The 22631-nt window shown below is 40.1% G+C and overlaps 1 protein-coding gene across 1 annotated transcript; it reads left to right on the top strand.

The window, feature by feature from the left end:
* The first annotated feature begins 71 nt into the window (after nucleotides 1-71).
* On the top strand, nucleotides 72-20907 carry ift172 (intraflagellar transport 172). The gene is made up of 48 exons (XM_086061505.1): nucleotides 72-490; nucleotides 800-943; nucleotides 1076-1188; nucleotides 1259-1298; nucleotides 1416-1481; nucleotides 1612-1691; nucleotides 1781-1868; nucleotides 2644-2858; nucleotides 2991-3114; nucleotides 3190-3285; nucleotides 3434-3595; nucleotides 3663-3716; nucleotides 3800-3903; nucleotides 4400-4485; nucleotides 4598-4710; nucleotides 4918-5085; nucleotides 5360-5496; nucleotides 5579-5686; nucleotides 6773-6857; nucleotides 6937-7029; nucleotides 7107-7184; nucleotides 7247-7495; nucleotides 8595-8673; nucleotides 8788-8908; nucleotides 9254-9398; nucleotides 10635-10724; nucleotides 10805-10902; nucleotides 11214-11349; nucleotides 11515-11631; nucleotides 12173-12315; nucleotides 12402-12495; nucleotides 12940-13004; nucleotides 13172-13352; nucleotides 13464-13573; nucleotides 14708-14837; nucleotides 15002-15100; nucleotides 15188-15297; nucleotides 15364-15427; nucleotides 16081-16167; nucleotides 16235-16351; nucleotides 16460-16564; nucleotides 16663-16782; nucleotides 17757-17852; nucleotides 17928-17987; nucleotides 18078-18176; nucleotides 18249-18402; nucleotides 19348-19439; nucleotides 19527-20907. Exons 1-48 carry the CDS (start codon nucleotides 452-454, stop codon nucleotides 19614-19616), a joined length of 5244 nt encoding a protein of 1747 aa, XP_085917631.1. The 5' UTR covers nucleotides 72-451; the 3' UTR covers nucleotides 19617-20907.
* Nucleotides 20908-22631: the final 1724 nt, after the last annotated feature.

Genomic DNA, 22631 nt, shown 5'->3' with positions numbered 1-22631 from the left:
GCGACATAGTACAGATTTACAGAACCCGGATGTTCATTTCCGTATCTGCTTAGATGGAAAACAATTGTTGATATTGGTTCCACCCCGAATATCTAAGACAGTAAGTGTATCTCCTAAAGTGGGAAATTATATTTTTCCACAGCGACTGTAACAGTGGCCGTCTGCTAACACGATGACGTCAAAATCCCGCTCCTTCTTCAAAAGATTCGCGATGACGTCGTAAAGATGGCGACTGTTCCCATAGCAAAATAGTGTGGACATCCCAGTAGGCGAAGCCAAAGTCAGCCATGAAGTCAGCCTCCTCCATGGCACCGAGCGACGCCTCAGCTTTCTGTTTGCTCACCAAGTTGTCGTCTATGCAATATGCTAGCCCACAAAGCTACTAATTAGAGAGAGAGAGAGAAAATATCGACGCTGATTTTGGTTTTGGTCTTAACTCGGACGTCCAAACATGCAGCTGAAGCATCTAAAGACGCTTTTATCACCTCAGGTAACAAGCTAATTTAGGCGGTGCTAAATTGGGACTTGTCTGTTGCCTTCGTAAACAACGAGGGAGATTTGGTATTTTGCTTCAAAATGTCTGAATTTCCGTGCTTAATTATGATTATGATTATAATCTATTTTCTTGTATAGCATCTTTCAACGACTCAGTAAAACTCGACTGTGTTAGATGTCCTGTAAATAAAAAAACAACATTCATACGTGAACCGGACTCTAGTTTCAACATTTAAGACTGTTAAATAATATATTGATTCTGGTGCATATTATCATGTATTTCCCTCCCCCTCTCTCTCCCTAGGAGACTTCGGCCAAAGTGACTTGCATGGCCTGGGCCCCGAACAACAGCAAACTAGCTGTTTGCACCGTGGACCGGGTGGTGCTTCTGTATGACGAGCAGGGCGAGAGGAGGGATAAATTCTCTACGAAGCCCATCGACTCCAAGGTCTCCTCTTTTACCATTGAGACAGCGCTTGTTGATCACCACTGAGACTCACCTCAGTGCCAGTTAAACAAAACACACATTACCAAACAGGTCGAATAGATGTTTACCAGTTGTACGGTGTTTTCTTGTCAGTATGGGAAGCAGAGTTACATGGTCAACGACATGGCGTTCTCGCCTGACTCTACCAGGATTGCCATAGGCCAGTCGGACAACATCATTTACGTGTACAGGATCGGAGAGGATTGGTAACATACACCACGTCACTGTGTCTCACTTTCTGTGTATATAAATGACTAACTATTCTCTCCTTTGCAGGGGAGACAAGAAAACAATTTGCAACAAATTTATTCAGACAGTAAGAACATTTTTATTTTTTTGTGTTACTTGTTCCTTTTCATAATGGGATTATGAGCCTATATGTACTAAAGAGGAGCATAGAGTAATTATTAACTATCAATTATGTGTTTTTCAGAGTTCTGTGACATGTCTGCTTTGGCCTGCAGAGCATGCTATTGTTTATGGTTTAATGGATGGAAAAGTAAGAGCCGCAATTGCCACGAATTAACTCATTATGTACACGTCTCATGAAACAAATTGTTCACTTCTGTGATTGACATAATATGCTGTTATTAGTAATCCTAATTCTGAATATTTGTGATTCGTCACAGGTTCGCCTAGCCAACGTTCAGACAAACAAGTCGTCACCCATCTATGGCACAGAGTCCTGTGTTGTTTCGTTGGCGACCAAGTAAATCTTTTATTCCTCATTTATAACCCTCCAAAATGCTTTTGGAAAAGTCAATATGAACATATTTTTGCTGTATGTATTTTCCTCAGCGTTTCTGGCAAAGGCATCTTGTGCGGCCACGCGAACGGGAATGTCGTTCGCTACTTCTTTGACGACGAAGGCTCGGGTGAATCTCAGGTTAGCTCAATATTTATTTGCTAATTCGGGAAGGACAAGTCAAAACTTTAGGTACTACTTGCAATTTAACAAGAGCCAAAACAATAATGCTCCAAATATTTACTCCCAAAATAATACTACATATACTACAAAATACACAAATGTAAAATGAAAAATATTATGGGGACATTTTTTTTAAGTAGTTGCTGTAATATACACAAATATTAGGAAAAATATTTAGAAAAAATAAACATTTTGGATATTGGCAAATAAAAAATGTTACAGTTCTATAATATAAAAACATTACAAAAATATATAAAATACCGCACCAAATGCAAAATATTAGGACCAAAAAAATAATAAAAGAAAATAAAAAAATATATAATATAATGTAAAATATTGAGGGGAAAAATAAAAACAAGAAATGATTAAAACAAAAATTTTGGACACTTAATATATTAGTTGCAAGATAAAAAGATGTTGACAGAAAAATATTGAAATATCAACAGAAAAATACACATTGTTAATTGTTATAATAATATTTTCCAAAAATGCTATGTAATCAAAAATGTGCAAATATTTGATGGAAATACTAAGAAAAATAATCTTAAATCAAAGTTTAAAATATTAGACAAATTGAAAAATACCAAATAATTCAGAAAAAAATATGCAAATAAGTGTGGGGGAAAAAAGCAAAAATATTACAACAAATACAAAAATATTCAACAGAATACAATAAACAATATGTCGTTCTGTCTTTGTAAACACAGATTCAAACGTGTCATCTTTTCCACAGGGCAAGCTTTTGACGCACATGTGCCCGCCGTACGCCCTGGCCTGGGGCGCCAACAGCGTGGTGGTGGGCGGCTGCGACAAGAAAGTGGTGGCCTACAGCCGCGAGGGTCACATCCTGCAAACCTTCGACTACAGCCGTGACCGCAGCGAGAGGGAGTTCACCGTCGCCGCCAGCAGCCCCAGCGGCCAGTCGGTGGTGCTGGGCAGCTTTGACAGGTTTGTGAGCGACTAAACGTAGCTTCTTTTTTCCCTGTTTCGCTGTGACCAAGGAACACAACAGCGCCAGTGGTGCTTTGAGATGAAATGTGTTTTTTTTCCTCAATACTGCGATTGCGATATCCTGTCCAGGCTGCGGGTGTTCAACTGGGCGCCTCGGAGGGGCGTGTGGGATGAGGCCAAGTCCAAAGAGATTGAAAACCTTTACACCATCACCAGCTTGGCTTGGAAGAAGGACGGATCTCGACTTTGCGCCGTAAATACTCACCCCGTGAGGTCACTTTATGTGGAAAACAATCAACATAAGCAATACAAGATTGTTTTTTGACAGGGGACGCTGTGTGGTGGGGTGGAGCTCTTCGACTGCTGCCTGAGAAGGAGCATCTACAAGAACAAGTTTGAAGTCACCTATGTGGGCCTGAGCCAGGTACTCTCGACAGCTCAGTTCTCTCACACTGACTATTCACAAAATTTGAGATTTATTTAGGAATGACCGATATATGCGAATCAAAAATATGCAATACCCAAATTTATTTTCACCATTTGAGCTCAACAGTTCTTGGATTTGTCCTCAGATCATCGTGAGGAACCTGTCGACGAGCGCGAGGGTGGTCCTCAAGTCGTACTACGGCTACGAGATCGAGGAGGTGAAGATCCTGGGCAAGGACCGCTTCCTGGTGGCCCACACCTCCGACACCCTCCTGCTGGGCGACATGCTGGCCAACAAGCTCAGCGAGGTGACACGCTTGACTTTCATACACATTTTTTTGTGTCTTCTATAATTAATTTTTTCTTAATTTTCAGGTGCCGTGGCCTGGCGGTGGTGGAAATGAGAAGTTCTTTTTTGAGAATGAGTCAGTAAGTATCCCCTTTCAACTTTGACACACAAAAAAAATTCAAGTTAGGAGTCACAGAGGTTTATTTCATTGTTTTTGTTGTAGGTATGCATGATTTTCAACGCCGGGGAGTTGAGCTTGGTGGAGTACAGTGACAACCAGGTGCTCGGCTCCGTCAGAACGGAATTTATGAACCCTCACCTCATCAGGTACTGCCTACCAATAAAACAAAACAAATAAACAAAAAGCAATATGTTTGCTATTGTGATGTTCTAATGGACTGCTTTGTTAAGGGAGTGCATCTAATATTTTCCACAATATTAGAGTCATTATCATCAGAGTTTTTCTTAAAAAAAAAAAATTATATATATAATAAATGTAATTCCCCTTTCGTACACTAGATGGGGTTGTAAAGCTGTCTTTAGAAAGAAATACTCCACAAACTTCAGGAGTCACTTTCTTTTTCTTTTTTTTTGCGATAATGTTTATCTCTTTTTGTTGTTAAATAACAGAATAAAAAAAATATTTAGAGCAGAATTTGTAAAATTTGTAAAAAAACATTTTAACTCGTAGCATAAAAAAACAACAAAAAAACGTATAAATAAGTATTTGGGACACGTATTAATAGACCATATTTTTGGGGAGCAAATGAGTTAACTTTGACAATTTATTTAGATTCATGTTTGATACTTTTTCACTGTTCAGTGTGCGCATCAATGAAAGGAAGCACAAAGGAGCCCAAGACAACAAAAAGCTTGCATACCTGATCGACATAAAGACCATCGCTGTTGGTAAGTGTTTGTCCCTGTGCAGCTTGAATGAAAAAGAAGCTTGTTTGTCCAAACTGCCCACTCTGGCTGCTCTTCTGATTTAAAAAAAACAACCTCCCCCTCCTCTCCTCAGTGGACCTGGTGGCCGGCTCCACCCTCGGAACCATCAGCCACGAGTCTAAGGTGGACTGGCTGGAGCTGAACGAGACGGGCTGCAAGCTGCTCTTCCGTGACAAGAAGCTGCGGGTGAGGGAGATGAAACCTACATGGGGGGGTGGGGGGGGCATTCCTTGAGCAGATTGCGACCTTTAGAAACAAGTTAGAGCGCAGACTTCAAACTATTAAATACATGCCAAAAATGAAACACAAATGAGACACTAACAAGAAAAATAATCAACAATTCCACGGGAAAAAAAAATCTCAAGATGATACTGATGATTTTTTTCTTTGTAGCTTCATCTGTACGACATCGACAGCGGCGTCAAAAGCACGCTGCTCAGCTTCTGCTCGTACGTCCAGTGGGTGCCTGGCAGTGACGTGGTGGTGGCCCAGAATCGAGGAAACCTCTGCATCTGGTACAGCATCGACAGCCCTGAGAGCATCACCATGTTCCCCATCAAGGTGACAGTACTCGCGCATTAGGTTCAGCAAAGAATTGAACTTGACCAGAAGCTTGAATGTGGGTGGGAATGCATATTATACTGCCCCACAGTGGCCAAGTCCGGCACAGCAGAAGGTGCCACAATGCATTCTCTGATTGTATTCATTTTTGCAGTTGAGCAATAATACTGTACATCAAATTTCCCTTTGAGTGTGTGCTTAAATTAAAGCCCCCAACCCCCCCCCCCCCCCCCCCACACACACACACACTCTCTGTCTTCTCTCCGACTTGCAGGGCGACATCAAAGATCTCGAAAGAGTGGACGGCAAGACGGACGTTCTGGTGACCGAAGGTGTCAACACGGTGACGTACACGCTGGACGAAAGCCTAATCGAGTTTGGCACGGCAGTCAACGACGGCAACTACGGAGCGTACGCTACGCCGCCGGCGCCATCTTCGCAAAATACTTTTGTAGAGCCTTCCCTGATGTGTGTGTGATATGCGTTTGTCCAGTGTCACGGCTTTTCTCGAGAGTCTGGAGATGTCATCGGAGACCGAAGCCATGTGGAAAACACTCCGTAATCTGGCGCTTGAGGCCCGTCAGGTGCACATTGCAGAAAGGTTTGAAAAATACACACATAACTCACCAATTTTTACAAGTGTATGTATACTGGTGTAAATGTATACATTTTATTCCTTAGTAACGCTTTGTGGAAGGCTAGGAAATGAATAGCCAAAAATTGCCCTTGATGAAGTTGAATTTGTATGAAAAGTATGAAAGTTCCTTGCCGGAAATTGGACAGGAAGTCGGACATTTTGTTTTGGGTTAATTCCCTTTGTAATGCCTGGCAAGTTAGAAAACATTACACCTGACATCAGTTGAACTAACTGACACAAATTTGGGTGGACATGAATATCGTGACAAATTTTTTTCTGTTTTATCGCATTTTAACGTAAAAGTCAACCTCAAAATTTTCTTAGCAATAACATGTTCTATGCACAATGTAACTCGCCTGTTTTCTGGGTTTGGTCATGTGACATTTGCAAGCTAAGCCGTGATTGGTCATTACCTGAACCCTGTGATGTGATGTGATGTGATGTGATGTGATGTGCTGATTTTTAGTCAACAGCACGTGGCAAAATGGCCGCCCCCTGAGATGGAGAAAAACGGATAGATTTTTCAATTTAATTCATACTCTGAATACGAAATATTAGTCAGAATTCCATGTTTATACACGTGGGGATTTATTGAACAAGCCCTTAAAATAAGGGCAACTTTTGAGAGCAAGATCTAGAGCTGCTCGATTATGAAAAAAATATTATGATTATTTTGGTAATAATCGAAATCGCGATGAGGACGATCATTTATTTTTTGGTACAAAACAAGAAAGTGTTTAAACGTAAAAATTATTAAGACAAATCAAATTATTTGAAATAATTATGCAAGTTCCTTTTGGATGAAACAAAATGTATTAAAAAAAAAAAAAAGGTGCACATTTATAAATGTAAACAACTCATACAACTCAAAATTAGTACTAATTATTTTTTTTTTTAACAATTATGCAGATTTTGTCAATTGTGGCGTGTAATTATTAAAATTATAATTGAATTTCGATTACCGGTGATTGCACATCCCTAGCCAGATCTATTTGATTCAGTACAACAATAAGATGAGGAAGTGATTTTCACTATTTGTTTTCACTATAGGTGTTTTGCCGCTTTGGGCGACGTCTCCACTCTTCGCTACCTCCACCAAACAAACCAGATTGCTGAGAAGGTTTCAAAGGAAATGGTGGGCGGCATGTGTTTTCATATGCACCCAAAAATCCTGCCTTTCTAAAGCCTAGTCGTGTATGTCTTGGTATGTCCAGGGTGGCGATGGAATGATGTTCTATCAAGTTCAAGTGCGAATGGCCATGGTGGACAAGAACATCGAGTTGGCCGAGATGCACTACATGGAGCAGGTCTGCTACACGTTCGCGGTGGGAGACTTAAGAACAATTAGTCAGTCCCAACGCGTGAGTGTACTGTGTTGTCATAGAACGCCATCGATGAAGCCATCGAGATGTACCAAGAGCTCCACATGTGGGATAAATGCATCGCGGTGGCCGAGGCCAAGGTAGGCTCAGCCCTCGGTCCGACTTGGCCGACTGAGTTGACCATGTTTCGGTGACGACTCAGGGCCATCCAGAGCTGGACACCCTGCGTGGGAACTACTACCAGTGGCTGACCGACACGGGCCAGCACGAGAAGGCCGGCGAAGTGAAGGAAGGCGAAGGCGACTGCCAGGCCGCCATCAATTTGTACCTGAAGGCGGGGCTGCCGGCGAAAGCCGCCCGCCTGGCCGTGAGCCAGCCTAACATCACAAACAACAGCGACACTGTCAGCCGCATCACCGCCAGCCTCGTCAAGGCCGAGTACTATGAGCAGGTGCGTGATCTCTGTCACCTTGGTTATTTAATACAAATATAAATGAAAAAAAATATTTTAAATAAAAAAAACATATTTAAGTGATTACGCTCTGGGGTGGGGTTGTAATCCCTAAATCATTTGAGATAAACCTGAAGAAAGTCATTTTTGGAAAAGGAGACCTGTTCAGAGTTTTTGTTTTTATCACAAACATGGAACTTAGCCTGCTTTGAGGGGGTGGTCCTATCTTGTCAAAAATGAGTAACTGGTCACCTTGCCCCCTTGACTGTGGAACCGACGTCGAGTGCGGCTGACATTGTTACCATGACAACCAGAGGCAGAGCTACTGTAGGTGGTTGCGACAAGGCAAGCAGCTTCCTTGCATTATTTAAGTCATGTTTTATCGAGAACCAAAGGGAAAAAAAAAGTCCTCATTTTTAGAACGATGAATGTATTTTTCAGAGTTAGAAATTGTAATGTTATATTCATATACTGGAATAAGTTTTTTTTAATTCACATGTTAAACTGATATTTGTCAACCATTAATAATCGGCCATCTCATATTCTGTCTTTTTTTTTGTACATAATCGCCAATTAAAAAACAAAAACATAAACAACACAATGTAAGACATTGAAAATTATATTCAAATCTTCCTTCCCAAAAAATCGGCAGATTTTTTTTTCCTGATATATTTTTTTCTCTCTCTGTTGCAACAATCTTTATTGTTAAAGTGTTAAGGGATTAAAAAAAAAAGAGTAATTTTATTCATCATATATACTGTATACATTTTAAATAAATTATTGGAACCTATTTTATTTTATTTTTTTAAATATATTTGGGGGGCTTTTTGGCCTTTGATTGGCAGGACAGCTGAAGATGACTATTGCGTCTTTATCTTGGAAAAATATGTCTTTATTCTAATATTTTGACTTTTTTTTTCTTGACAAAATAAATCTTGGTTCTTTTAAAGATTGCCTTTTTTTTTAATGGTTTTGCTTACATTACAACTTATTTTTCTGTGAAAAAGACAAATTTTAATTTATGTCATTACTGACACAAATTAGTTGGGAATATGATGGATCCTTGGAAAATTTTCAGAATGAAAATGTTGTTTTCTAGGCTGGTGATCTATACGAGAAGACGCGCAACCACAAAAGAGCTTTGGAATGCTATTGCAAAGGAGCCGCTTTCAGTAAAGGTACAATTTGGTCACCATCTCACACACGCACACACACACACACACACACGCACACACACACACACACGCACACACGGAGCATCGTACATTTCAAAATATTCCTTTGTGGTGCAGCCGTGGAGCTGGCTCGCCATTCCTTTCCCGCCGAGGTGGTGAAACTAGAAGAGGCCTGGGGGGACTACCTGATCCAACAGAAACAGATGGATGCCGCCATCACGCACTTCATCGAGGCCGGGTAAAGTGATCTGAAGTGGAGAGAGAGAGAGAACTTTTGTAGCCAGATGGAGAGCTGAGAGGATGAGTCACTCTTGAAAACAAACGCGGTCTTTAATGCTTGCAGTTTGCAGTGTCTGGAGAACTTATGGCTGCATAATTGAGCGCCATGAAAAGGTTTTGAGCTTGAACAACGTTGATAAATGATCTGTCAATCAAAACTGAGCACCCGCATTCTTTGTATCGGGTGTTTGTTTACATTCTCGAAATTGAAGGCCTTTATTATCTATAAAAGTGACACTTCTACTTTAATTCACACATTGAACACGCTGTTACATTATTATTTTTTTCTGTCGTCCCGCTGCAGCTGCTCCATCAAGGCGGTGGAGGCAGCCATTGCAGCTCGCCAGTGGAAGAAGGCCGTCCACATCCTAGAGCTTAACGAGGACCCGGCGGCAGCCGTCTACTGCCTCAAGATCGCTCAGCATTACGCCTCCATGCAGGAAATGGAGGTGAGCAATGGTTTTTTTTTTTTTTTCATTTTAAGCATCTGGTCCAATTTTGTAACAGTTTTCAAGAATTTAAGATCTTAATTTTTTTGTGTTTTATGTTTAAGATTTTCAGTGTCGGAGTGTCTTACCTATAAAAAAAAAAGACATTTTAGGCTGGAGTAAGTCATGAAATGTCTTAAAAATTCACATAGCACCCTCTAATGGTCATTTTTAGTGAATGCAGAGGTAAGGACATTTTTTTGACTTGCTACTTATTTAAAAGAGAATTTTAGAAAGCTATCAAATTTTTTCAAAGTGTCACTAAGATATTGTTTAGTTTTTTGTAAATAATCTTTTTCACCACTTAAGATGCTCACCTAAAAATGCAAGGTGCATTTCCACTAGGGGGCGATATTGTATGAGCCATTATTAGCCTGCATTTTTCCATCACTAAATTACATGCAAAATGGATGTCTGGTTCTCTGGAGCTGGCAAAACAATCAATCCATTTTAAAACTTTGCATCTCCATATTTAAACACAGATGAGATCAACTCTTTAAGATTTGAGATTGAGGCCATTTAACTTCAATTTGCATAAATGTGGCCTAATTATACAGAATGACATTTGCCTCACATAATCCTTTGCAACTAAGAGCTGAAGTGGCAATAATTCAAACAACACGTCGACAGCCTCGGGATCAACTCGGCGCAAGTTTGTGCCTTTTGCAAGTTTGTCACAGCGCCGTGAATAATTGCTGACTGGGAGAGTGGAACGAGATGAGACATAAAATGCAAAGAGAGGAATAAAAGCGACGGCAAGACGCCAGTTGTGATGAGCTCAGCTTCGCCGAGCCGCCTCTGCAACGCTGAAAATAGTCGTCTATTTGCGTCCGTTTGCTCCACGGGCACATTCTGGCAAAGTCATTAAGATAACAAGCTCGCTACCGCCTGCGGGAAAGTGTGCTTCTCTGCAAACTATAACAATAAAGGCCATCGAGGCGCGCGCGCGCGCACCTGCGGGAAACAATGACGTGACACTTTTTAATTAGCATAACTGCAAAATGCGCATTAGATGCCTTGGGTCCTGATATCTTTACATCACCGCTTACTCCAATGTAATGTTCTTCAAACATTCACAGCCAACATGAGAACTAAAGTGACAGTTGGGACGCTTTACTTGCGTCATGCCTACTCATGAAATGTTGACATTTTATTTTATGATTTGACTCGTCTCCATAATTGAACAATTGGTTTTAGGTGGCAGAGCAGCTGTTTATCAAAGCGGGCCACATGAAGGACGCCATTGACATGTACACGGCTGCGGGTTGCTGGGAGCAAGCTCACAAGGTTTGGTTGACGTTTTTAGCGATGAAAACGTTAAACATCGATGACGGCAATAAAGATGCTGTTTTTGCCGTGTGGCACAGTTGGCGCTCAAGTGCATGAGCAAGGAGGAAGTCACTGAGCTTTACGTGAAGCGAGCGCAGGAAATGGAGCGAGACGGCAAATTGAAGGAGGCTGAGAGGTAAAAGTGTTTATTGTATGTATTTATTTAATAAAGTTGTAAGTCTCTACCAGTCACATTAGAAATTACTACCTTGTTTTTTTTTTTTTTAAACCCCTGAAGCCAGTTTTAGTAACATGAAATTTAGTAGACATATTTACCATGAGAAGACCCACAAAAAAGTGTCTTGAATACAAACCCAAAAGGACACCGGAAGTCAGCCATTTTGTTTTGAAGTGGATTTTTTTTAATGTCATTTTTTTCCCCCTCAAGTGACTTTCAAATTATAGTCTAACTGAACTCAGATTGTGTCTGGTTCCCAATTCCCTCAGGTTGTTTTCCACAGTCAACCAGACAGACCTGGCCATCACTATGTACAAGAAGAAGCAGATGTTCGACGACGTGGTCCGCCTGGTGGCCAAACATCACCCCGACCTGCTGACCGAGACCCACCTCCACCTGGCCAAGGTGAGCTCCACAAACACCTTGTCAAACATCTGTCTCCTGGCAATTCATCGATTTCATCCATTTTTTTTAAAATTTTTGCTTATCAAGCTATCTATGTGTATGAAGGTTAATGCGAGGGGGAAAAATGCTTTAGCAGTCGTTGGTGACATGTTTTCTGGGCTGCAGGAGCTGGAAGCCGAGGCCAAGTTCTCCGAGGCTGAGCATCACCTGATGGAGGCCAAAGACTGGAAGGCTGCCGTAAACATGTACCGACTTCATGACATGTGGGAGGATGCGTATAGGGTACACATACATCGACGCCTTGTGATACATATAGTCGCTAATTCGCGGGCTAGCCATTCACCCACACACTAACCCCGAGATAACTCCCAAATAGCCGCTAAAAAACGGCTAATAAATTAGCCCGGGAGCTAACCTAATAACTGTTAATTCGCTAGCCGGTTAGCTCGCGGGCTAACCGTTTATCCGCACGCTAAGTCCCAAATAGCTGCTAATTTGTGAGCTAACTGTTAGCTCGCAGGCTAACCGTTCTCCCACACGCTAACCCCCAAATAGCCGCTAAAAAACGGCTATTAGGATAGCCTGCGCGCCCAGCAGACGGAGGAGAAAAGCGCCTGTCGGAGCAAAAATAACAGTTTTTAATATATCGTCCATCAAAACAAAAAAAGAGAGAGAGTCGGTATTCATAAAATGCTGAATATCTGCGCTAATTATCACCAGGCCGATTATCCGTCTATCCCTAATTTCAATGAGGAAAGACAATTGGAGCTAAATTAAGATAAAAAAAATATATAATAAGATCTTCATGTATTTTGTGTGCCAGATTGCAAAGTGCCACGGAGGCCCCAACGCTCAGAAGCAGGTGGGCTACCTGTGGGCCAGGAGTCTGGGCGGGGAGGCGGCAGTCAAGCTGCTCACCAAGTTTGGCCTGCTGGAGTACGGCATCGAGTCGGCGTTAAACAGCTTGTGAGCGCCGTGCCGACTCGTGCGTCGAGAGCGAACTCGCGGCCTCGTTCCCAAAATACAAATCCGTTTTTGTTTTGCTCTCGTAGTTTATTCGACTTTGCCTTCGAACTGGCTCGTCTTTCCAGCAAGGATAAGATACCTGAGATCCACCTGAAGCACGCCATGTACCTGGAAGATGAGGTAGACATGGAGCTAATACATTCTAAATTTTCTACTAAAGATTGTCAATTTTAAAAGGAGACTCAAGACACTTTTTTAGTTTGGTATTTAAATGATCTTTTTAACCCCTTTTATTTTTTTCTTTGTTCCTAGTTTCCTAGTCTTTTAGCTTTGTTTTTGCCTTTTATTCTTTTTTCTTTTAGCCTTTAACTGTTTTTATTTTGTTGTCTTTTAGTTTTTAGCTCCGGTGTTTCCTGGGTGTCTTTCCTCACATGGTTTCTCTGTGCCCCGCCATGTTTTTTTTTTTTGGAGGGGGGTGTATGTTGGGGGAATGGGTATTTTTTTTCTTCCTTTTTATTCTACTATAGATGTTTTAATTGTTTAGCACCCTGAGTTGCATTTTAATCTTATGAAAGGTGCTATATAAATAGTTTGATTGATTGATTGATTAAATTTTGTTTTTAGCACAAGTTTGCAGAGGCCGAGCTGGAGTTCATTAAAGCAGGAAAGCCCAAAGAAGCTGTGCACATGTGAGTACGCGTGCAACCTGTTTAACATTGTGCTTTGAAATATGTTACGATTATACATAAACATGATCAATTGCAAGAGGATTTTAAATGGGATTTTCCAAGTTATTATTATTATTATTATTGACAGGACGACAGAGACATAAAATAATCTTTAGCATCCTTTCCAGGTACGCGCACAGCAAAGACTGGGCCGATGCGCACCGCGTGGCCGAGAGCCACGATCCAGAGAGCATCCCGGAGGTTCTGGTGGGACACGCCAAGTTCTGTTTTGAACAGAAAGACTACCAGAAGGCCGAAGCCCTCCTGCTCCGAGCAGAGAGATCCGACCTGGCTGTCAAATACTACAAGGTGAATTTGACTCAACTTGTACTTGATTTTACCCGTGATTGGAACGATTGGTGCCATGACCCGGATTGCAAATCTAAGTGGTGTTTATGTGTCGTTGTTGCGTTTGTTCAGGATGCGGACATGTGGAGCGAGGCCATGCGCATCTGCAAGGAGTACTTGCCCAACCAGCTTTCCTTTCTTCAAGAGGAATATGAGAAAGAGGCCACCAAGAAAGGAATGAGGTGAACGAACGTTATGTCAAGATAACGGTGACGTGCATTAAAGTAAACTCAGTCATACATCCTCCGCTGACTCCCCTGGTTGCCATGGAGCAAAAACATCTGATTAGCTTAGCATTCATCTGCTCATCGACCTCGGCGTCTAATGATGCTGAGAGATGTCGACATGAAAAGAATTTGGAGTCTCCGGGGGTGACTTGAAGGACCGCCGTCAGTATCACGCATGCACAAAGCTGCAGAGGCGCAGCTCGGCCCAACCAGGAATAACTTGGCAGCTCGCCTCCCCCCAGGCGAGCTGGTGGGAGAAAACATCAAACGTTACCCGTGGAAACCGCGGAGGAAGAAGGCCGTTTTAAGCAAGGCAACACTGAATTATTCATTCTGATTTTGGTTTTTCGAGCATGCGACGCATTCTGCCTGGAACCAAGAGGTTATGTGAAGGATGAAAAATACATGATTTTTTTTCTACATTCAGGCTCTATTTTGGTTAAAACAATTTTGATATTTGAGTCGTTGGATCATCAAGAGTACTGTGATATAATGTCACTTTTGGGTAGAAACATCATGTGTCCAAATATGGTCAATTTCATTGTTTTCCATACTATTAGTCTATTGTGATGTAGTCTGTTGTTTTTAATTTAAAGTGTGGAAAATAGCGCAGATGCTACAAAAAGTGGATGGATGGAGTTGTAATTTGGACTTTTTACACTAACTGGATACTTGACTCATTTAGCCATTTTCAGCAGTAAAAACGTAATATTTGGTCTATAGTTAATGTGATAACGTGATTATTTTTCATGAACAATTAATACCTTTAAAAAAGAATTTTTCCACTTGTCGCCTGAAGATGACATCACCTGTGCTGAGGAAGTAACGACCAATCACGGCTCAGTTTACTGACCAAACTCAGAAAACAGGTGAGCTGTTTGGTCGTTACCTACTTCCTCAGCACAGGTGATGCCATCTTCAGTCGACGGCAAGTGGAACATTTTATTATTAAAGATATTCATTGTACATGAAAAATAATGACGTTATCTAATTAATTCTGGACAAAATATTACTTTTTCACTGCTGAAAAGTATTTCTTTAAATGTTGTGATGTCATGTTGTTGATGTGTTTTCCGTGCGTCTGTCCAGAGGCGTTCAGGGTCTGCTGGAACAGGCTCGGGAGTGGGAGCAGTCGGGCGAGTATTCCCGGGCGGTGGAGTGTTACCTGAAAATGAAGGACGACCCCAACGGCGCCCTGATGGAGAAGTGCTGGATCAAGGTGTGAACCCTCCGATTTTTGTGGATGTGCCTCAACTCCAACCAGAGGAAGGAAATCTTATACGAGTTATCAATATTTTGCACATTGACACACAATTGGGTTGAAAAGTAGTAAAAAAAATATATTTTCTATATCTATATTTGACCATTTTGCTCTGTGTCTAGGCCGCCGAGCTATCAATCAAGTTCCTGGGTGAGGAGCGAGCCGTGAAGGTGGTTCAGGTGGTGGGACCTCGCCTGGCCCAGCTCAGGAAGTACAACACTGTGAGTCCACACAATCACACACAGCAGTCTGAAGTTATTTATTTATTTATTTATTTTTAACAATCATGTCCACGTGTCACAATGAAGGCCGCTGAGCAGTACTTACACGTGGGCCTGATCAAGGACGCCATCGATGTCCTCATGGAGGGCGAGGAGTGGAACAAAGCCAAGAGGGTGGCAAAGGAGCTGGAGCCCAGGTATGACAATCACTCGCTCACTTATTCACTCACCTGCTCATTCACTCACTCACATATCTCCCACAGGTACGAGAGCTACGTGGACCAAAAATACAAGGAGCACCTGAAGAACCAGGGAAAAGTAGACTCGGCAAGTCTAATTTGTACCCTCTGTTCTGTTTGCTCCGTGTGTTAAATTTGCAGTTTTTTAAAGGTGAATGAAGGTGTGAAATTATATATATATATATATATATATATATATATATATATATATATATATATATATATATATATATATATATATATATATATATATAAAATGCACCAACGTCTTATGCAAATGCAATTATGCCATCTAGTGGCAGAAAAACGACCTCAACACAAATCAATATCACACTCGTTTTTTACAGTACAGTACATCTTTTTAATTTTAACTCAATTTAATGAATTATTGTGAAATTACTGTATCAATCAATGACTAAAAGATGCAGCCACATTTGTATTATTTTTTCCACTTGTATGTTAACAAGAGTATGAAAACTTAGAGAAAAACATTTTATTCTACATTTTATTGTACTTTTGGAACAGATATAAAATTTGCGATTAATCTTGGGTTAACTATTGAAGTCATGCGATTGATTCCGATTAAAAATTTTAATCGCCTGACACCCCTAATATATATTTATGTATATATATAAAAAAAAAATTGAGGTAGTTATAATTACTGTATCTCTATTAATGTAACTAAAAAAAGCTTTCTATTGTTTGATTTGCATCACAAACTAATTGATGCTTTTCCTTCAGCTGGTGGGAGTGGACGTCATGGCTGCTCTGGACATGTACGCCGAGAGAGGACAGTGGGACAAATGTCTGGATACGGCGTCCAAGCAGGTGAACAAAAACATGGCAAGTGGCACGTGTGTGGTCAGGGTGGGTTACTTTCCTCATGTTATTTCAGAACTTCAAGATCCTCCACAAGTACGTGGCCCTGTATGCCACGCATCTCATCAAGGAGGGCTACGCTCTCAAGGCGCTGCAGCTCTACGTGCAGCATGGAGCGCCACCTAACCCGCAGGTAAAAAAAAAAAAAAAAAAAAAAGGCCACATGATAGGAATTACAGTATCTTCATTCAGTCATCAGCATTCATTCATCACCTTGCTTTTTTCTCAATCCTCTCCTCAGAACTTCAACATCTACAAGCGGCTGTTCCTCGACATGCTCCACCTTCCCGAGGCTCCGGACTCGTACCGCACGTGGGCCGACCTCCGCAACGTTCTGCTGCAGCTGGTACCTGCCTAACTAGTCACTCTTTCCGATGTCATCATCTTAAGAAATAAATCAAACTACCGATCTTTTTTTTTTTTTTTTTTTTTTTTTTACATCAGTGTGAGAACTTGTCCAAGTCGACAGGCGATAACTCTCCGGCCCACGGGGACTTTGAGCAAATGCTGCTTATCTCACACTATTACGCCACGAGAGCTGCTGTCACTGGGCTGGAAGAGCTGGTAGGTGCAAAAAAAAATTGACAAAATGAAGGAATTTGGGAGAGTTACAGCTCCACGGCCATATTTGATTTTTAAAAAGGACGTATGGGTCAGGGCTTTTCCGAGATGAGAAAAAAAAGAGAGAGGGAAATAAAAACATTGTATGTAAAATACACAAATATTTTTCATTGGAATGATGAAATAATTATTACTTCTCATTCCTAGTTTTATTATTTATAATTGACTCATCCGTTCATCCATTTTCTATACCATTTATCCTGTTTAGGGTCGCAGAGTTTTTGTAATTAACAAATCATTTATTAAAAAAAAAAAAAGCTAAAATGACCAAATTATTCAATTCATTTTAAAATCATTAACACCATTTCTGAATTTACTTACAGACATACTACGTACAATTTTTTTTTTTTTCACATTTTCTTAGTGGTCAGATGTGGACGTGCCCCAACTCCAATCAAGTATCAAAATCATCCATATAACATCTAAAAATTCAAAAATAATGTTTATAAGACAAATAACAAATTATAAAAATAATTATTGTACATTTAGTAATTAATTGATACAGTAAATTTTTATTTTACTAATTGTAATTGTAATCTTTTTTTTTTAAAGGAAGAATGGTAAAAAAAAAATTGGGGGTAAAATTGATTATTTTTGTGTAATAAAGCAATTATCCATTTATATGAAAATAAATTATTAAAATATCAAACCGTATAACATGTGAAATTCAATTCAAATGCAATGTTAAATGCATATCTTTTTTTAATTGTATTGACTAATTTGTTGATTTTTTTACTATCTACAATTAATCAATGACCCAATTATTTAATGGGATAAATGAAAAATTAATACTAAAAAAATATATATAAACTTGAGATATCAGATTTGTTTTTTTTTCTTAACATCGACTTATCGCATAAGAAACAATGCAGGAAGTACAAAACAAAAGATGAAATACAGCTTGATGTTGTTTGCAGACGAGCATCTCAGCTAAGCTGTCCGTGTCTCTGCTGCGTCACACTGACCTGGTCCCTGCAGACCGAGGCTTCTACGAGGCCGGCCTGGCCTGCAGGGTTAGTTAGTTGCTTCCTGCATTTTGGCTCTTTTCCTCAAATGTTTCTTCTACACTTACCTCCGTGGCCCCACAGGCAGCCGGCTGGGAGAACATGGCCTTCATCTTCCTCAACCACTTCCTGGACGTCTGCGACGTGAGGCTCCTCTCGTAATGTTATTGAAATACAGCGAGCGCATCAAAATTGCATTCAATATAAAACTCTATATTACCTTCTTTGTGCCAGGCCATCGCCGACGGGACGCTGGACTCTCTGGATCACTCGGATTTCTCCGACACTGACATCCCCTTTGAAGTTCCCCTTCCTTCCAAGCCTTGTGTTTCTGTAAGGACCACGTCACGAGACGCACTTTGCCCTCCCCGCCTCCACCCTAATGTGTGTGCGTGTGCGTTGCAGGACCCCCAGCGGGAGGAGATCCGCAACTGGGTCTTGACGGTGGCCGTGTACGGTCGCCTGGAGCAGGTTCTGCCACGAGACGAGAGGAACTCGTACGAAGCGTCTCTGGTGGACGCCAACAGCGGGCTTCGCTCGCTGCCTTGTGTTCTTACTGGTAACGCGCGCACACAAAATTTATGGAGGACCAAAATTGAAAATAAATAAATGACTAAAAGTCCAAATAAAAATGGATATAAAAAATATATAATTTGAAAATTAAATTAAAAAATATATATATAAATGGAAATAAAAACAAAATATACATAAATAAATACATTTGTATTTAATTTTTGAATTATCTTTTTTATATTTGTTTTTATTTTCACTTTTAGTCATTTATTTAGTCAATTATTTATTTTTAATTGAGGCAGTTTTGGTCCATACTGCCAGGACGAAATGTTATTCAAATGAGGTGGCGGTCCTAAGCTGGTCTCCAGCAATGGACAACTATCTTGTCCACTGTGACCACAATTTGCGACTTGAGTTGCTTGACAACAAGTCAAGGTGACAGTGGACCAGATAGTCGTCCATTGCTGGAGCTCTCCATGCAAGCCGGCGAGACTTCCTTGTTGGCCAACCCGCTCACTTTACCAATGAAAGGCAGTTTGCAACGACGGAGTCCAACCCAAGACACGCTTAGGACCGCCCCCTCATTTGAATAGCATTTCGTCCTGGCAGTATGGACCAAAACTGCCAAAATTCAAAACAAATAAATGACTAAAAGTGAAAATAAAAACGGAACTATAATTCAAAAATTAAATACAAATGTATTTATTTATGTATATATATATATATAATATTATTATTTTTTTAATTTCCATTTATATATATTTTTTTGATTATTATTAATTTTTTTTTTCACTTTTAGTCATTTATTTATTTTGAATTTTGGCAGTTTTAGTCCTCCATAAAAATTGCATCTATCAGCTGTTCAATGTCAGGATGCTGCCTTGCCAAAAGGATGAGGAAAGGTCCTCATGTGACTTTCTGTGTCTAGAAGTTATTAATTACATTGTCAAATACTCGAATTAATTGATAAACACTTCAAAATGTCTTCCAGGCTATCCCGTTCTAAGAAACAAAATGGAGTTCTCGTCGGTGGGAAAAGCTGCCAACAAGGAAGACTGGAATAAATTCCTCATGACCACCAAAGTGAGTGAGGTCACTTGAAGCACGTTGACACTTTTAGTTGTTGTCATTCATTTCAATTCATGCATTTTTATTTTTTATTTTTTTTAGACCAGTCACAGTCCGGAGTGTCAGGACGTGCTGAAGTTCATCAGCCAATGGTGCGGCAGTCTCCCCGCGTCCGGATTCTCTTTCCACTGATGCCCGCCGAAGGTTCTCAAATATTCCACGTATTTATTTATTATTGATTTCTGATCGGCTTTTTATTGCAAGGCTCAAATGCAGTTTCTTAGTCCGACTAACTTCCGTTGTTTTTTTGTTTTTCGTCACACGATTTTTAGCCTGGAATAGCAACGACCGCATTTCAACCCCGGTAACTCTAAAATAAGACCTCAACTTTCAAATGGAGTTATTTATTATGAATATTATTACTCATGATTGTTTTTGTAGTGTGTGTTTTTTGGTCAAGTTTCCTATATAAATGATCTCATTTTGTTTACTCCCGGTGAGTCTGTTCACTTTTAAATGAACTCAAATGAGTGAGTGGTGTGGCAATGACATTTCTTTATTGATTCTTTGGTGACTGTTTGTTTATTTCTCAACAGTGATGAGCACTGAATATTTACTTATACGTTATGTTCTTAACTTTAAAAATATGCTCCTCGGTTAAACCATTTCATTAAAAAAAAAAAAGTCCTCACTCGTGTAATTTTCAACCATGTTGCTTTTAGAGGTCACATAAGAGATTCATTTAATCATTAATCATTTGCTTCATGTTCACCTTGAATGTATGTACATAAGAGTGAAGCACTGAAGGCTTCGCTATTGCTACATTTTGTTACAGCCTTAAATATATCACATGTACATAAGTATTGAACTTTTTTTTTCACGTTGTCATCGTAGAAAAAAAAGAAGAGTCATATATTTGGAATAAGTAACAAAATGTGGAAAATATGAAGCACTGCGAATAGTTTCTGGATGTACACAGACTCAAATCTCAAAAACTTTTAGTTTTGCATCCTTCTGAGTCACCCCATCTGGTTGCCAAGGAAACTCATTCCTCCAAATCTCAGGAGAAAGATTCGTACTCTCTTGCCTGTGATGGCATCATCGGCATTTTTTTAAATTTAATTTCAAAGTTAGAAGAAAAGTCAAGATGCGTTAATGTCTTTCCTTCGTGAGGCACACAGGGAGAGAAAAAAGTCGCTGGTTATTTGTGTACCAGTTGTCTTTTATTTGGTCAAACAGATACAATAAATCACAGTTTTAAGCATTTTTCCTCCCAAAAAAAAGGGTTGCCAATTACAAAACGATCATAGTGCTGTCAGAGAGGTACTCAGTATGTTTACTTTTGTGCAACTATACTGCATCGCGCAGATTTCTGTTCCCTTATTTAGCTACACAAAAAAATTACAAACCTCTACAAATCATAAAGACGCTATCAGTTGTACAGTTAAAACTATTGCAATGTACTAATAAACATTTTAGTACATGTGCGAATGTGTTGCCATGTTCTTTTATCACAATTTAATGAGGCTTACACATTCAATGGCCCACGCAGCAAAATGTTTTTATCTTATTCAATAATAAAATAAGTTTTATTCTTAATTAAGGTGACTAAACAGTGTTGGATGAAGGCATTTTCAAAGCAAATATTCACGGTGTTAATTAACACAGAAGATTTGCCCGCAAACCGTGCAAGCGGCCAATTATTATACAATACCCGACTTGACCTCAGGAGGCACTAGTGAGCCGGTTGCATGTACAGTCTGCCCTTTAGCACAAAAGAAGAACACAAAAAGAACAGTTTTTACGTTGTTTTTTTTAACAGTTAAAATCCCAAAATAACTACGTTTTAACATTTTTGCTACAATAAAAATAAAGGCGTAATCTTAATTTTTAACTTTAAAATTTAAATGTATTTTTCTTTTATTTTGTATTAATTTATTTAATTGAATAATTGGTTGATTTGTGTGTGACTAATACATGAAAAATTTTAATATAGTGTGCATAAATGTAATGTTTTTTTAAATGTATTTCATTAAATGATTGCTTAATTCATTGATTATGAAAATAATTTATTAAAGTAAGCTTAAATTAAAAAACTGCTTTACTTTTTTTTTCTCTAGACATATAATTTTTTTTTACTTTTGTCTCATCTAACGTATGTTTTTTTTTGGGGGGGGGGGGGCTTGTAGCCTTTAATTGATAGGACAGCTGAAAAATTGAATTGTTGACCTTGTGCATAAAAGTTTGCACACCCCTGAGGAGAAGACCTCCATATTGATGTGAGCTAGCATCAGCAAAAAACACCGGAGGCCTTAAACGCAACACGACACAAGGATCTTTTTGGATTGTTGACAGATCTTAAATATTTAATTCTTAAATTTTAAATCTTTACCAGCTGAATCGAGCTCATCCACTTGGTTACGTTACATCGATACCACATCATTTTTTTTTTTTTTTTTTTAAATCTTGTGTATGAAAATAATCTAATGTGCTGCTGTTGTTATTAGGCCTCTCTCTTGGCATTCACCGCGTGCCTTAATTGTATGGACATTTAAATCAAGGTCCGCTGTGAACACGATGAGAGACGACCCGTTTTCCACGTGACCGCCGACTGCATCGGCTGGCCTACTTTTCCCTGCAGCCCCCCCCCCACCCCACGCTCTTCCCCCCTCCCCCCCAACACGTTACACTCTGTTCAATTCCACCGCATCCCATCCTTGCATGCACCTCCATCACCTTCACTTGTGACCTTGTGGCTGCCACACCAACTGTGAGTGTTTGCACAAAGCACCACCCAACCAAGTCAAATGTTGACGAACGACACTAAGCTCTCCCGTTGATGCAATGCGTTTTCTTGTCTTCATGTCAATGGCAACCGAATCGCAAGAGGCCTGAGGGCGTAAATGAATTATTTTTTCGACAGAGGATTTCGCATTCAATGCACCATGGAGCATAAATGGTGCGAGGGGGGTTGTGCACAGGCGTCAGGTAAAAGCAGCGGAATGGCCCTTTAGGCAGCACTTGGGCCCATTAAAACCTCCAGCCTCCATTATCTCGTAGCCATAATGCACCTTCTTATAGAGCGCTGCATTAATGGCTCAGCTGCAGGGGTGGGGGTGGTGGAAACGATGATGCTGATGCTGGGACTTGACATCATCACCCCTGACGGAACCCCCCCCATGGAAAAAAAAGAAGAAACAAAAAAAA

This window comes from Leptonotus elevatus, chromosome 18, assembly GCF_054856555.1.
Source record: "Leptonotus elevatus isolate MCC_2025b chromosome 18, RoL_Lele_1.0, whole genome shotgun sequence".
Taxonomy (NCBI): domain Eukaryota; kingdom Metazoa; phylum Chordata; class Actinopteri; order Syngnathiformes; family Syngnathidae; genus Leptonotus; species Leptonotus elevatus.
This window is presented reverse-complemented; position numbering and strand designations above follow the sequence as displayed.

Coding starts and splice junctions, on each gene's coding strand:
- ift172 (XM_086061505.1), top strand. CDS start 452: ATGCAGCTGAAGCATCTAAAGACGCTTTTATCACCTCAG. Junction 3,286..3,433: donor CCTATGTGGGCCTGAGCCAG/GTACTCTCGACA, acceptor ATTTGTCCTCAG/ATCATCGTGAGGAACCTGTC. Junction 3,904..4,399: donor ATGAACCCTCACCTCATCAG/GTACTGCCTACC, acceptor TTCACTGTTCAG/TGTGCGCATCAATGAAAGGA.